Here is a 14,490-nt window from a genome sequence, read left to right on the forward strand (position 1 = left end):
TTGTCTGCTATTTAACAGCTGCATAGTGATTACAAGGGGTGCTACACGGTCCTTTTTGCACCCCACTTCATTGCTCTCCAAAGTGGGGCTCACACCCACTTTTCTTGCTAAACCGGAGTTTCTGCACTCAGAAAGGATCAGCCAATTAGGTGAGTCTCTTAGGAGCCCCATCATGGCAGGAATTTGGGGCTGTGGCAGTTATGCCACACACATGACCACCTCGAGAGGGGGACCCCAGAAGACCATTCAGCCTGTGCGGAAGTCACTCAGCCTGGCTCCTTTGCACCAGGCGGTAATAGGGGCCCCTCCGGCTCATCAGCTCAGAGTGCGTCCCCTCCTCCACAACCTCCCCACCCTCCAGGACGACGATCCTGTTCGCGTTTTCCACCGTCTGCATCCGGTGAGCGATCACCAGCACCGCCCTGGCCCGGCCGCTCATCAGTGACTGCTGGATCTGGGGGAAGAAGCCAGAAACCCCCTCTTAGATTTATTTTATTTATTTATTAGGTTTCTATCCCAGCCCTCCTCCAAGAAGCTCAAGGTGACGTATATGGGGCCCTTCCTCCCAACCCTGCGAGGTAGCCTAGGCTGAGAGGCAGGGATGGGCTCAAGGTCACCCAATGAGCTTCAAGGCTGAGTGGGGATTTGAACCCGCGGTCCAGTCTAACACACTAAGCACTGGCTGTGTGTGTGTAAGAGAGAGATTGAGAGAGATGTTTGTAAGCATTATGAATCCTGCTGTTTTCCCACACAAGGATATAGAACTTTGAGTGCGCCACATATTTTTTTTAATTATTATTATTATTATTATTATTATTATTATTATTACCCTGTCCATGTTAGGTAGCCCAGAATTTGGGTGGCAGAATAGCATGCAGTCCAGGATAGATATAATTTTGTCATCCTAAGGTTGGCCAAACTGGAAAAATAATGATAGAAAAACTGAAAGGATAAGGTCTAAAAGCTAACTGGCACTGGAAAATGCAAGTCCATTTATTAATATTATAAATATCAATAACATAGGCAAAGGTAAAGAACCCCTGGATGGTTAAGTCCAGTCAACGGTGACTATGGGGTTGTGGCGCTCATCTCGCTTCAGGCCGAGGGAGCCGGCGTTTGTCCACAGACAGCTTTCCGGGTCATGTGGCCAGCAGGACTAAACTGCTTCTGGGGCAGCAGAACACCGTGATGGAAACCAGAGTACACGGAAATGCCGTTTACCTTCCCGCCGGAGCGGTACCTATTTATCTACTTGCACTGGCGTGATTTTGAACTGCTGGGTTGGCAGGAGCAGGGACCGAGCAATGGGAGCTCATCCCATCGCGGGGATTCGAACTGCCAACCTTCTGATTGGCAAGCCCAAGATGCTCAGTGGTTTAGACAGCGCCACCCGCGTCCCTACAATAATATAAAACCACCACACCCACTCATGGCTAACGCTTCTCATGTCAACCACAATTCCCCCCCTCCCGACACTCACGGCAGCTTCGCTCTCCACATCCAGAGCACTTGTGGCCTCATCCAGCACCAAGACCTTGGGGTTCCGGATCAGGGCCCGGGCGATGGCCAGGCGCTGCTTCTGCCCTGCGGACAGCTGGCCTCCCTTCTCCCCGACATCTGCAGGGAGGCAGGAATGAGAGAGGGGGTGGGAAGAGGGGGGAAACCGCCAGACTAAAGAAAGCCTGTTTGCCAGAGGAGTGGGAGTGGTGGCAGGGTGCAAAAGGCGAGTTGCAGGTAAAGGAGGATCCCGAACTCCTGGGTTCATTTGATGGAATGCAGTGAGCCGTTGGGTGGAGGGTCGAGCACAGTGACAAGAGGAGCTGAGGCCCAGAGTCTGGAATTCTCACTCGTCACAAGAGACTGGAGCCCCACCAATTTTCCTGGAGGAATTCAGTGGGCCACAGAAATTCATGTTATCTCAGTGGGGAGAAGAGAGAGTAAGAATCAGGCCAGCTGCCCTTTCTGGAAGGAGTGTGGAGTTTTGCAGAGGCAAAAGGAGACGGGAGGAAAGAGGTTTCACCCACCTGCGGCAAACCCTCCTTCCAGCTCATTGATGAAGCCTAAGGTGTTGGCTTCTCTTGCCGCAGCTGCCACCTCTTCCTGGCTGCAATCCTGCACCCCATAGGCGATATTGTCCCATATGGACCCAGAGAAGAGGACCGGCTCCTGTCCCACCAGCGCCACCTGCAGGCAGAATGAAGTGTGACGACTAGAGAGAAATTGGATTCATTTTGCATTTAAAGCACACTCCACCATATTTGCACCTTCTCAAACAATATGAGAACCGAAACACAGGCGAACCTTCAACATTCACAATTCTCTGAATTTTGCAGCCCTGTTTTCAAACCCAAAACATTTCAAAAATGAAGATGTTAGTGAAAACAGCCTACAAGAGTGCTTTATATTAGGAAAAATTGCTTGCAAAAATGTGTGAATTAGTAAAAGCTGCAGACAATAACAGATTTATTCGGAGAGATTTGCACTGAAATACTGAACATTTTTCATGCAGATTTTCAAAAGCAAAACCCACAAATCGCTGCAAAAATGTACAGAACTCAATTAAAGTTGGAAAGATGAGAAACTGAGAGAACAGGAAGGGGCAGGTCCTTCCATCCCTTCAAATATCTGAAGAAGGCTCTCGTATCCCCTCTGAACCATCCCTTCTCAAGGCTCAACAGCCGCAACTGCTCCTTGCAAGCATCTCCTTGTGGGAACTCATCTCCAGTCACACCCCCTGGAAAAAGCCAGTTTACAGCTTAAGTACCAGGCTGGGATGTGTTTGTGTATCACGAATACTTGGTGGGCATGGCCTTTTGCAATCCACATTTCCTCTCCAGTGCTCAGCCACACCCTGTCGTTTCCTCTTTTGCAGAAGATGCTTCCTGTTTTGTGAAAAACAGAACCGCCTTCCCCGTGGCACTGACAACTCTCTAAAATCCCAAAAATCCTTTGGAACTCCCTGCCAATTGACATCAGGCAGACGTTTTTGCTGTATTCTTTTCAGGGCCTGCTAAAACATATATGTCCAGGCAACCCTATCCAAATGTGGGGAACACTAACAAGCGTTTCAATCTGGGTTTGTTTGTTTAGCTTATTGTTGATTTTAATTATTTTTCAATGCCGTAAATAGCTGTTTTCAACTTTTTAAATTGTATCTTCTTGTTAACTGCTTTGAGGTTTTGTTACAAATAAGTGGTATATAAATCTTGTGAGATAAATGAATAATTTGGGAGCCTATGCCCTTTTTGGGGGGGTTATTGGGCTGTTCTTTTTATTTGGATTATGGATTTTTTAAAAATCATTTATACTTTTCAGATGTATACATTTCACTGATTTTATAATCATTCTGACATTTTAAAACTTGACTTTCTTCCCCCTCTTTATGCAGTTCCTTAAATTTATTGTTAGTATCTTTTGCCTATCCAAATTAACTTAAGTTACTCATTTATTTATCTTCTTTAAATATATACTCTTACGTAACTGCAGGTTATTACAATAATCCTGCCAGTGTTTTTATCTGTTTACAATTTATCTGTAAATATTCAATAAACCATTTCCATTCTTTTATAAAAAGTTTTGTTATCTTGATTTCTTATTCTTCCAGTAGAGTTTTGCCATTTCTGCATATTCCATAAGGAAGAATGGATTATGGACTGTGTGGTTTTATATTATGATTTTATTCTGTAAACTGCCCTGAGGGTATACGGCGGAATATAAATTCAATAAATAAAATGAATAATAAATAATGAAGAGGAAACAGGAGTTTGATCTCAGCCACACTTCGTGGCCCCCCTGGCTCACCTTGCTGTGCAGGTACTTGTGCTCATAATCCCGGATCGGGACCCCGTCCAGCAGGATCTCCCCAGACTGGGGCTCATAGAAGCGTTCCAGTAGTGCCACGCAGGTGCTCTTTCCACTGCCGTTGAGACCCACCAGCGCCACCACCTCCCTGGGATGGAGCTCAAAGGAGACGTTCTGCGCAGAAGGAGCGAGGAAAGGAGAAAAAACCAGGGCTGTGGTTCACCTATGGAACTCACAGCCACCAGACTGCTATAAACCTAGATGGGGTTTGAAAGACCGTTCTAAAATTCCCAGCGTGGTTTTAACAAGCCATCCCTCTCCACGGGGAACTGTGGGAAATGTAGCTCCGTGAGGGGAATAAGGGGTCTCCCAACCACCCTCAGAACCCTTAGCAAACTACAGTTCCCAGGATGCTTTGGGGTAAGCCAGGACTGTTTAAAGTTGTATGATGCTGCTTTGGCGCAAATGGGGTTTAAGGAGGGCTGGCCCACCGCATTGGGAGGTTGGTCAAGGGGGTCCCCATTCTCATTTAAAGAGACAGGACACCCCATATCTCTGCTCCAACATCCTCAGGTGACCAGACTCTTGGCCATGTACCTTTAAGACCTGAAGATCAGGGCGGGAAGGATAGCAGAAGGAGACGTTTCTGAAGGAGACGTGACCTCGGAGGAAGTCCGGGGCCAGCGTCCCCTCAGTGCGAACGGACGGTTCCCGGTGCAGGTAGTCAAACACTTTTTCTGCAGCTCCCACATTGCTGAGCGCATCTCCGTATATGTACATCAGGGTCTGTGACAGGAGAAAGAAGAACAAGACGAGGAGGTTTGTCAATATGCTAAACTTATTTCACAATCCCACAATTAGGGGAGCATTCGCTTTATCCTTCTCTTAAATCCAGGGAGTGTCTCCTCTGCGGAGAGAAAAAGGGATTTATTTATTTTTGGGTGGTGATATGGACTCTTTAAGAGGCAGAAAACAATTGTCCAAGTTACTCTGCTTGAGAATTAAAGACCGTGAATCTCTATCCGTATCGGGACACCTGGGTCTTTTTGCTCTTCTCATTTCTGGAATTCTGCATGTATCAGGAATATGCTGATAAATAAGTATACTTCTCAGATCAATTGGTGGAGTCCCAAATCCACAGTCTCATCCAGTCCAGATTTATCTACAGCTACTTTGTGGACAGGGAAGTAATAGAGAGGAGGGTAAAAAGATAAAAACCAAACGGGACGTTCTTTCAACGTAGTCTCTTTGGAAACAGCAATTTCCCCTCTCTTTCAGTTTGTTTAAAATATAGGGGGTCAAAGGAATTAAAAAGGATTTTAAGAGATTCAGAGGTTTTGAAGGTTAAAAGTCCTTAAAATAAGTTTTAAAATCAGTTTTCAAAATGTGGAGATATAGCCAACAGGAAATCAGGGTGAGGACTGCAAGGCTTTGTTAAAATTTACGAAGCTGGCTTCACTAAGTTCTATGGTGCAAATTCCTGGGGTTGCCAGAACACATAAAACAACCTTGCCTTCAATAAGAGGAATTTTAAAAAGAAAAAAAGAGGGAGAGAGAAGCCAGCAAAGCAAACCCCTGTCATGTAATTGAAAGGGAATATGCAGAGCTCTGATAAGGTTTAAAGACACTCTCAAGGTAAATTTCAAAAAATGAAGTATAAACACCGACAAATGGGAAACACTGGCCTGTGAATGCGCCAATTGGAGAACAGCCTTTACCAAAGGTGTCATGGATTTTGAAGATGCTCAAATTCAGGACAAAAGGGAGAAACCAGCTAAGAGGAAGGCACGTTTGGCAAACCCTCACCGTGATCAACTCCCGCCCAGAAACCTACGAACTCACTGTTAAGACCATGTTTATGGAAGACAATCTTACTCGGCTATGAGGGATCGCCAGCGAAGAAGACCTTGGCACCATCTTGGCCCTGGCCCTTCAAGCCCAAAATGGGGGTTGCTGGCAGCTCAAGATATTTTGCCACCTGAGGCAGCAAACCTACAAAACTGCCGCTGGTTAGTGTAATCAGTGCTGAACCCTATGGATCTGACTCAATATAAGGCAGTTCCCTGAAGGATGTAGAAGCAGCAGATGGACACAGTATGTGGAGGATGAAGGGAAGGGCAGGAGCATCACACCCGTTTAAAAAGCTGAAAGCGTGACTCCAATTGCAGAATAGCTGGAATGCCATTCAAGGCTGGAATGCCAGCGCTGTTGCAGCCTCCCGTCGCGGATTTTCACCCACCTGTATGTAGAACCCGAAGTCCATCTGGTAGAGGATGAAGGAGAACAGGTTCCCTTGGGTCATGAGGCCAGAACGGATCTGCTGGTACCCAGAGTGAAGCATGATCAGTTTCAGACCCAGCTGCAGGAGCTAGAGAGAGAAATTCGGGGGAAGATGTTGAGGACGGGCAGACACCCTGGTAGCCACGTTTGACGGCTCGGCTGTTCTGCTCACCCCTTTCCCCTCCAAGGATGAAATTCAATCCTGGTGGCCTCTAAAGGAGAAGCTATCAAATCTGCACTTTCCCAAAACGAGACAAAAAACCTAAAGACAGGCAGACTTTGAAATTTAGACTTCTCCAAATTTGGCAATGCGCTGCTCCAGCCAAGTAATGTGTATTAGGAGGAAAGGCTTGCAGAAATGTGGCCATTACTTGAAACTGAATGTGTTTATTAGGAGAAAGCCACTCTGAAATGCTGAGGAATTCTCATGTGCGTTTCTAAAAAAGAAAACTCACAAATCGCTGCAGAAATGTGAAGAACAGAATTTAAGATTGCAAAAAGAGAGAAACCGGGAGAACGGACGTTGATAGATTTTTCCCTCCCTCCCAGGTTCTCCAAGAGTCAAAGATGCACCCAGTTTAAATCAGAATTAAATAGGCCTGTATCCTTTTGGAAAGTTCTTCATGATTTCCCCCGTCCTCGTTTCTATTTTGGAGCTTCCGGTTGGGCTATGAAAGAGAACTGCACTGCCCAACCCACTGAAGGCCTTTTGACAAGCAATGCTCAGTTTTAAAAGTTTTTAAAGGAAAAACAGCACTGAGCAGGGAGGTCTTCAGAGTGCACTTAAAGGTCTGGAAGAAAGGGGGCCATGTGCCCCCAACCTAGAAGAGTGTCCCACGTCTGGGGGGTCACCAGCACAAAGGCCCTTTCACCTACCAGCCTGATTTATCCCACTGGTAGGTATATGAGAAGGGACGCGGGTGGCGCTGTGGTCTAAACCACTGAGCCCAGGGCTTGCCGATCAGAAGGTCGGCGGTTCGAATCCCCGCGACAGGGTGAGCTCCCGTTGCTCGGTCCCTGCTCCTGCCAACCTAGCAGTTCGAAAGGACGTCAAAGTGCAAGTAGATAAATAGGTACTGCTCCAGCAGGAAGGTAAACGGCGTTTCCATGCGCTGCTCTGGTTTGCCAGAAGCGGCTTAGTCATGCTGGCCACATGACCCAGAAGCTGTACGCCGGCTCCTTTGGCCAATAAAGTGAGATGAGCACAGCAACCCCAGAGTCGTTCACAACTGGACCTAATGGTCAGGGGTCCCTTTACCTTTTTAGGTATATGAGAAGGGATTGTAGGATGTTGAATTCCCCATGTGAGACTGGCCTTGCCTGCCGGTGGGCCTGATTCTGCACCCTGCCATACCTCCTCACCCTGTACATCCATAAACAAACTGGCCAGTATGAAGACACTACAAGCAACCTGTAGGTGGATTCCTATGAGGCAAGACACAGTGATAACAGCAAGAACCGTTATTAAACTAACAGAACTGGACAACAGGGGCAAAGCAACTGCTTATATACATTTCTGAAGGCCTGGCCCACTCCCAACGTGACTGGCTGTCTATACTTCAGAGTTTAAGGGCCAATGGCAGAGGCCCAAATCCTGAAATCTTCTGTGATTGGATATCATGTATCGAATCCGAACGCAGGAGCTCAGAATCCTTAGTCCAGACTCAAGCTCAGGCAAACACAGACCACTGAATACATAACACCACCAACGCTCGATATTCCAACGTGAACAGTGACCTTGAAAAAGCTGCCAAGATGATTGGACAATGGAAGAACCAAAGAAAGGGGTGCTGTTTCCAGAAAGCTCTCCTGCCACAGCTCTCCTTGAGGGGATGCTTGTCCCCTTCCTGACCTCCCCAAGCCTCTCTTTACACAAGACCCCAAGGACTCACCCGTCTGAGGAGCAAGTAGACAGCCTTCTCCCAATCTCTCCGGTCCTTCAGCCGGTGGGTCTCGGCCAAGGCCGCATCGTAGCGCTCAGACTCCTCCTCCTCAGTGGCGAAACTGCGCACCGTCTCAACGGAGGAGACCGTCTCCCGCACCACCTCCCCAGAACGTGCCAGGGAGTCCTGGATCGCCTGCAGAAGAACCTGGAGAAAGCAAAGGGGAGAGTTTAGGAGCCTGTGCTAAACGCCAGAGGGGGGCAGACCACTGGGTTTAGCTGCAAGATCCCATTGCTTCAGACTACATGCCCACCATTCCTTTAAAGAATGTTCAAAGCCCATTTCCCCCCTCTCAAAAGAACATTGGGAACTGTAGTTTATCCCTCACCCCTAGCAAACTACACTTCCCAGGATTCCTTTAGGGGTATGTGCTTTAGCTTACCTTAACATGACTGATTGACAGCAGGGTTCAACAGACTACAACTCCCAGCATCCCTGACCATTGGCCCTGCTGGTTGGGGCTGATGGGAGTTGTAGTCCAACAGTCTCTAGAAGGCACCAGGCTCCTTATCTCTGGTCCACAGCATTACCAAATCCAAAGAGACCAGCAAATCGACCATAACTCCGTTCCATTCCGTTTATTTTAAAATATTTATATACAGTGGTACCTGAGGTTAAGTACTTAATTCGTTCTGGAGGTCCGTCCTTAACCTGAAACTGTTCTTAACCTGAAGCACCACTTTAGCAAATGGGGCCTCCTGCTGCTGCTGCTGCTGCTGCTGCTGCGCTGCCGGAGCAAGATTTCTGTTCTCATCCTGAAGCAAAGTTCCTAACCTGAAGCACTATTTCTGGGTTAGCGGAGTGTGTAACCTGAAGCGTATGTAACCTGAAGCGTATGTAACCCGAGGTACCACTGTACTCCCTGTCATGTAAAAAAAGCATCCAGGCAGCATAGAAAAATAAAAACCAAGCAGCAGTGTAAATATGCAATATGCTAAAAACAGACAAATGTAACCAAAGTTTAAAAATCACAACGGCTGGCCTCACAAGCAGAGTCAAACACATCACTCCTTGGGGAAAATCACTTCTCTTTTTTTAACAATAATTTTTATTAGTTTTCAGTTACAATAATCCAGTGGTGGCCTCATTATAACATTGCCAAGTTATAATAACAGTACTATTCCCAATCATTCAGGTGCCAAATTATATGATTTGGGTGGCCTCCCGCGTGTTTGATGATTTCCTTTGTTTCTGCGTTCCAAAATCTTATCCATCTCAATTACACTCTAGTCGAAATAACAATCCCTTATTCAACAACTGCAATATTAACGACATCCACTCGTCTTGACACATTAAATGATTTATAAACCCATAGGTGAAGCATTCAAACTATATCCTTCTTCCTCCTGTGTGTGTCAGTTATTCTGTCCGTGGTATTCCTTCCTGCCCTTGTAAAATCTTATGTCTGTCTATTCCCTAGACTGGTGACTGGGAGCGGCCGCCGAGACCATATAACACCGGTCTTGAAAGACCTACACTGGCTCCCAGGACGTTTCCAAGCACAATTCAAAGTGTTGGTGTTGACCTTTAAAGCCCTAAACGGCCTCGGTCCAGTATACCTGAAAGAGCGTCTCCACCCCCATTGTTCTGCCTGGACACTGAGGTCCAGCTCTGAGGGCCTTCTGGCAGTTCCCTCTCTGTGAGAAGCCAAGTTACAGGGAACCAGGCAGAGGACCTTTTCGGTGGTGGCGCCTGCCCTGTGAAACACCCTCCCACCAGATGTCAAAGAGAAAAACAACTACCAGACTTTTAGAAGACATCTGAGGGCAGCCCTGTTTAGGGAAGCTTTTAATGTTTAATAGGTTACTGTATTTTGGTGTTCTGTTGGAAGCTGCCCAGAGTGGCTGGGGAAACCCAGCCAGATGGGCAGGGTACAGTGGTACCTCAGGTTAAGTACTTAATTCGTTCCGGAGGTCCATTCTTAACCTGAAACTGTTCTTAACCTGAAGCACCACTTTAGCTAATGGGACCTTCTGCTGCTGCTGTGCCGCCAGAGCACGATTTCTGTTCTCATCCTGAAGCAAAGTTCTTAACCTGAAGCACTATTTCTGGGTTAGCGGAGTCTGTAACCTGAAGCGTATGTAACCTGAAGCGTATGTAACCTGAGGTACCACTGTATAAATAAATAACAACAACTATTATTATTATTATTATTCCCACTTCTCACATCCACGCCATATATTTATAAAGCACCCTTACAGCAGTCATGGCTTCCCCCAAAGAATTCTGGGAATTGTAGCTTGTTAAGGGTGCTGGGAGCTGTAGTTCTGCGAGTGGCCTCCTAATGACTCTCATTGCACTTAGCAAACTATAGTTCCCAGGATTCTTTGGGGGAAGCCTTGACTGTTTAAATGTGTGGCATTGGTGTTACCCCTCTGATAGGACCCTGCCTCTCGCCCTTTCATTTACTTGCAGCTCCCAGTCTCCCCCCGCCTGCTCTCAAGGGCCCCCTCACCTTGTAGCGGGCATCATAGACCTTCTGGGCAGCCAGCATGACCGGCACCTCAACGAGGGTGAGCAACGTCAGGCGCCACGACAGGCCAAGCATGAAGGCGCAGAGCCCACAGACCTTGAACAGGCTGCGGAGGAAGACGTTGGCGTTGAGAGGCACCCAGCGGCTCATCATGGTGGTGTCTCTGGAGAGGCGGGAGGTCAGGTCTCCTGTGGGGCGAAAGGAGAGGCTGCTCAGAGCCGGAGATGGGAGGGATCAAAAGCGCATTCTAAAAATTCTACAAATATCTCAATATGGAAATAATTTAAAAAATTCACTGATTGACTTCCATCGCTTACACTGCACTTCCTAAATACATTTTAAGCAAGACTGCAGAATAAACCGCTGGAGCAGTACCTATTTATCTACTTGCACTTTGACGTGCTTTCGAACTGCTAGGTTGGCAGGAGCAGAGACCGAGCAACGGGAGCTCACCCCGTCGTGGGGATTTGAACCGCTGACCTTCTGATTGGCAAGTTCTAGGCTCTGTGGTTTAACCCACAGCGCCACGCGCATCCCCTTTTGCTTATATTTTGCTTATACAGTGGTACCTCGGGTTAAGTACTGAATTCGTTCCGGAGGTCCATACTTAACCTGAAACTGTTCTTAACCTGAAGCACCACTTTAGCTAATAGGGCCTCCAGCTGCCGCCGCACCACCGGAGCACGATTTCTGTTCTCATCCTGAAGCAAAGTTCTTAACCTGAAGCACTATTTCTGGGTTAGTGGAGTCTGTAACCTGAAGCGTATGTAACCCGAGGTACCACTGTATTTTGTAACAATTGTTTTTTTTTAAAAAAATGTAATTTTAAATGTGCATTCTAATATTTATTTATTTTTTAAAGTTCCGCCTGAGGCAAGAAGGATAACAGCAACAACTGCGGGGGGGGGAAAGACAGAACACCTTGCAAGGACAGGAAGAAACACCTATTTCTCTCTGTTGTTGATTGTTGTGACTATTGCTTTCTGTGCATGAGAAGGTGAAAAGAAAAACACTTTTCTAAGAAAAGGATGGAAAGGAGAAATAGTTGGTGGATAAGCAGATGGAGGGATGGAGAGACAGACCGACGAATGCATAAAGTCCTTTGATGAAGAAATGAAGGAATGAAGACGCTGTTGATGTACTCTAACTCCCATCATTCCTGCCCACTGGGCATGCTGGCTAGGAATGATGGGAGTTGGGGTCTCATAATATTCAGAGGGCACCAGGATATTCCTTACCTCTGAACTCGGCAGCAAAAACCAACGTGAACCGAGTTGCCCGCTTGAGTGCTGGAGCAGGATCTTGGGAGACCCAAGTTCAAATCCTGGAAAGCCTCACATCTTGACTTTCCTCATGGAGCCTCAGTTATGCCACCCATAAAATGGGAATATTTAAGGCCCAGTCATAACAGGGGTGTTGCAAGGATGAACCACCACAAGCGCTCTGTATGTGCACTAGAGGCATAGCTGTCAACTTTTCCCTTTTCTTGCGAGGAATCCTATTTGGAATAAGGGAATTCCCCTTTAAAAAAGGAGAAAGTTGACAGCTATGACTAGCTGACACTCAGGGAGCTGGACTGAAAGGCAGGCCTGGATTTGGAGCTAGGGGGCTCTCACCTGTTTTCACCTCCTGGAAGAACGCCAGGTCTTGCCGGACGAGAGAAGAGAAGAGGTGGCTTCGGATCCGGATGATGGCCCGGGAGATGGACATCGTGAAGAGTCCCCCGCGCGCGCCGGCAGACAGCGAGCTGGAACAGAAATGGAGACTGCTCTACAAAAGGAAACTGTGAATGTGTGAGTCCCACTCTGGAGGACAGGAATCGAAATGGCAAAATCGGAGCTCCTGGCCCCCCAAATATGTGATCACCTTTTTGAGTCACATTCTGGAAATGTGGGGGATTTCCTCTGCAGTAGAAAGCAGTTCTCCAAGCACCCCCTTCCCCCCGAACTGCTTTCTGAATTCAGTTTAATTCCAAAGAAATAATTTAACTCCCCAGATTATGAGAAAATTGCACACACCCCAGCCGAGCCAACCAGGGCTCCTTTGTTTTTTGGGCAGGGGGTGTTGTCAGGAAGAAACCCACCTTCCGAGCGACACCAGGCACATGAGGAAGATGGCGGACGAGAAGGCATCCGAGTCGTACTTCTTGCCCAAGATGTCAATCAAGCGTCCCGTGTAGTAAGGGATGAAGGTTTCACCTGCAGAGAGTTTGTGCTTTGAAGATAGGGAGGGGGGACTCTTCGGGACACAGGAAGAGGCCATTCACCCCGTTGACACCTCCCTGCACAGACAGGCAGAGCTCCTCCAAGATTTGGGAGCCGCCCAGAACTATAAAAGACCATAGTTTAATGTTAGAAGGTTCCACACTCAATTTCAGATAGAGCCATGTCCCCCATCTGAAATAATATTATATATTATATAATATTATATTATTATTTTTTTCAGATGGGGAGTATGCCTCCATCTGAAATTGAGTTTGGAACCTTCTAACATTAAACTATGGTCTTTTATTTCCTTTTTACCCATTAATTTTTATTTGTCTTCAAATTTATAACACATCAGAACCAAAGTAAACTTAATTTAATACACACCACCCCCAAAATGGATTCCCCACACTCTCAGATATATTCCATTCCTTCACCTTTTACATGCTACTTATTTTACAGATTTATCTCTAATTTAAGGGACGTGGGTGGCACTGTGGTCTAAACCACGAAGCCTAGGGCTTGCCGATCAGAAGGTCGGCGGTTCGAGTCCCTGCGACGGGGTGAGCTCCCATTGCTCGGTCCCTGCAGTTCGAAAGCATGTCAAAGTGCAAGTAGATAAATAGGTACCGCTCCGGCGGGAAGGTAAACGGCGTTTCCGTGCGCTGCTCTGGTTCGCCAGAAGTGGCTTAGTCATGCTGGCAACATGACCCAGAAGCTGTACGCCAGCTCCCTCGGCCAATAAAACGAGATGAGCGCCGCAACCCCAGAGTCGGCCACGACTGGACCTAATGGTCAGGGGTACCTTTACCTAACTCCAATTTAGAGTTCCCATATTGCAGAAAGGTGTTCAGCTTTTTTTTTGTTTTACACAAAAAACTATTTATAAGGAACTTTGCCAAAATATACACTTCCTGCATGAGTTGCCATACATCCACATTTTCCCAGACATTCCAACAATTTCCACCCCAGCCAAATCCTGGCTGTGTCCGGGAAATTTCTAACATATGGCAGCCCTACTCTAATTAACATCCATTTTCCGGCAAACTCCTCATCCCTCAGCTGTTCCTTTACCAGTTCCTGCATATAGATAAAACAAAATTACAGTGGAGCCTCGGTTTATGAATGTGCCTTGGAAGTTGAACAGCTTCCGCTGAGTGTTTCTCAATTTTCTCAGTCGAATTTTCCGACCGCCCATTGAGCTTCAGTTGTCAAACATTTCGGAAGTCAAACGGTCTTCCGGAACGGATTATATTCGACAACTGAGGTTCCACTGTATATCAAATAACAACGAGTGAGGTTATAGTAATTTAAATCTTTCATTCTTCTTTCCACCCTGCATTATCCCTCATAGTTTCCAGCCTCTGCCTGTTTGTACGAACCTTTTGAGCAGAGAGTCTTCCTTTCCAAACACGAACCAGATTATTTCCTTTCCCTGTTCAGTCTTTGTTATTGAGTTACAACCTCTCAAGGCCATTATTTACATTTCACTGGCAATAAAGCTTTTGCAGCCTGTGTGGAAAGGAGGTGTACCATACATACGGTCTTCTATTTCCAAATAATATGTACAGTGGTACCTCAGGTTAAGTACTTAATTTGTTCCAGAGGTCCGTTCTAAACCTGAAACTGTTCTTAACCTGAGGCACCACTTTAGCTAATGGGGCCTGCCACTGCGCTGCTGGAGCACAATTTCTGTTCTCATCCTGAAGCAAAGTTCTTAACCCGAGGTAATATTTCTGGGTTAGTGGAGTCTGTAACCTGAAGCGCATGTAACCCGAGGTACCACTGT

The 14,490-nt window shown here is 46.8% G+C and overlaps 1 protein-coding gene across 1 annotated transcript; it reads right to left on the bottom strand.

The window, feature by feature from the left end:
* Nucleotides 1–200: 200 nt before the first annotated feature.
* TAP2 (transporter 2, ATP binding cassette subfamily B member) lies at nucleotides 201–12,774 on the bottom strand. Its single transcript, XM_081024386.1, has 10 exons — nucleotides 12,581–12,774; nucleotides 12,114–12,244; nucleotides 10,480–10,685; nucleotides 7,974–8,171; nucleotides 6,041–6,169; nucleotides 4,399–4,587; nucleotides 3,802–3,975; nucleotides 2,025–2,184; nucleotides 1,481–1,617; nucleotides 201–454 (listed from the first exon to the last, which is right to left on the bottom strand). Exons 1-10 carry the CDS (start codon nucleotides 12,757–12,759, stop codon nucleotides 263–265), a joined length of 1,695 nt encoding a protein of 564 aa, XP_080880512.1. The 5' UTR covers nucleotides 12,760–12,774; the 3' UTR covers nucleotides 201–262.
* Nucleotides 12,775–14,490: the final 1,716 nt, after the last annotated feature.

This window comes from Podarcis pityusensis (genome assembly GCF_964106645.2).
Source record: "Podarcis pityusensis genome assembly, contig: HAP1_SCAFFOLD_166, whole genome shotgun sequence".
In the NCBI taxonomy this organism is placed as follows: Eukaryota; Metazoa; Chordata; class Lepidosauria; order Squamata; family Lacertidae; genus Podarcis; species Podarcis pityusensis.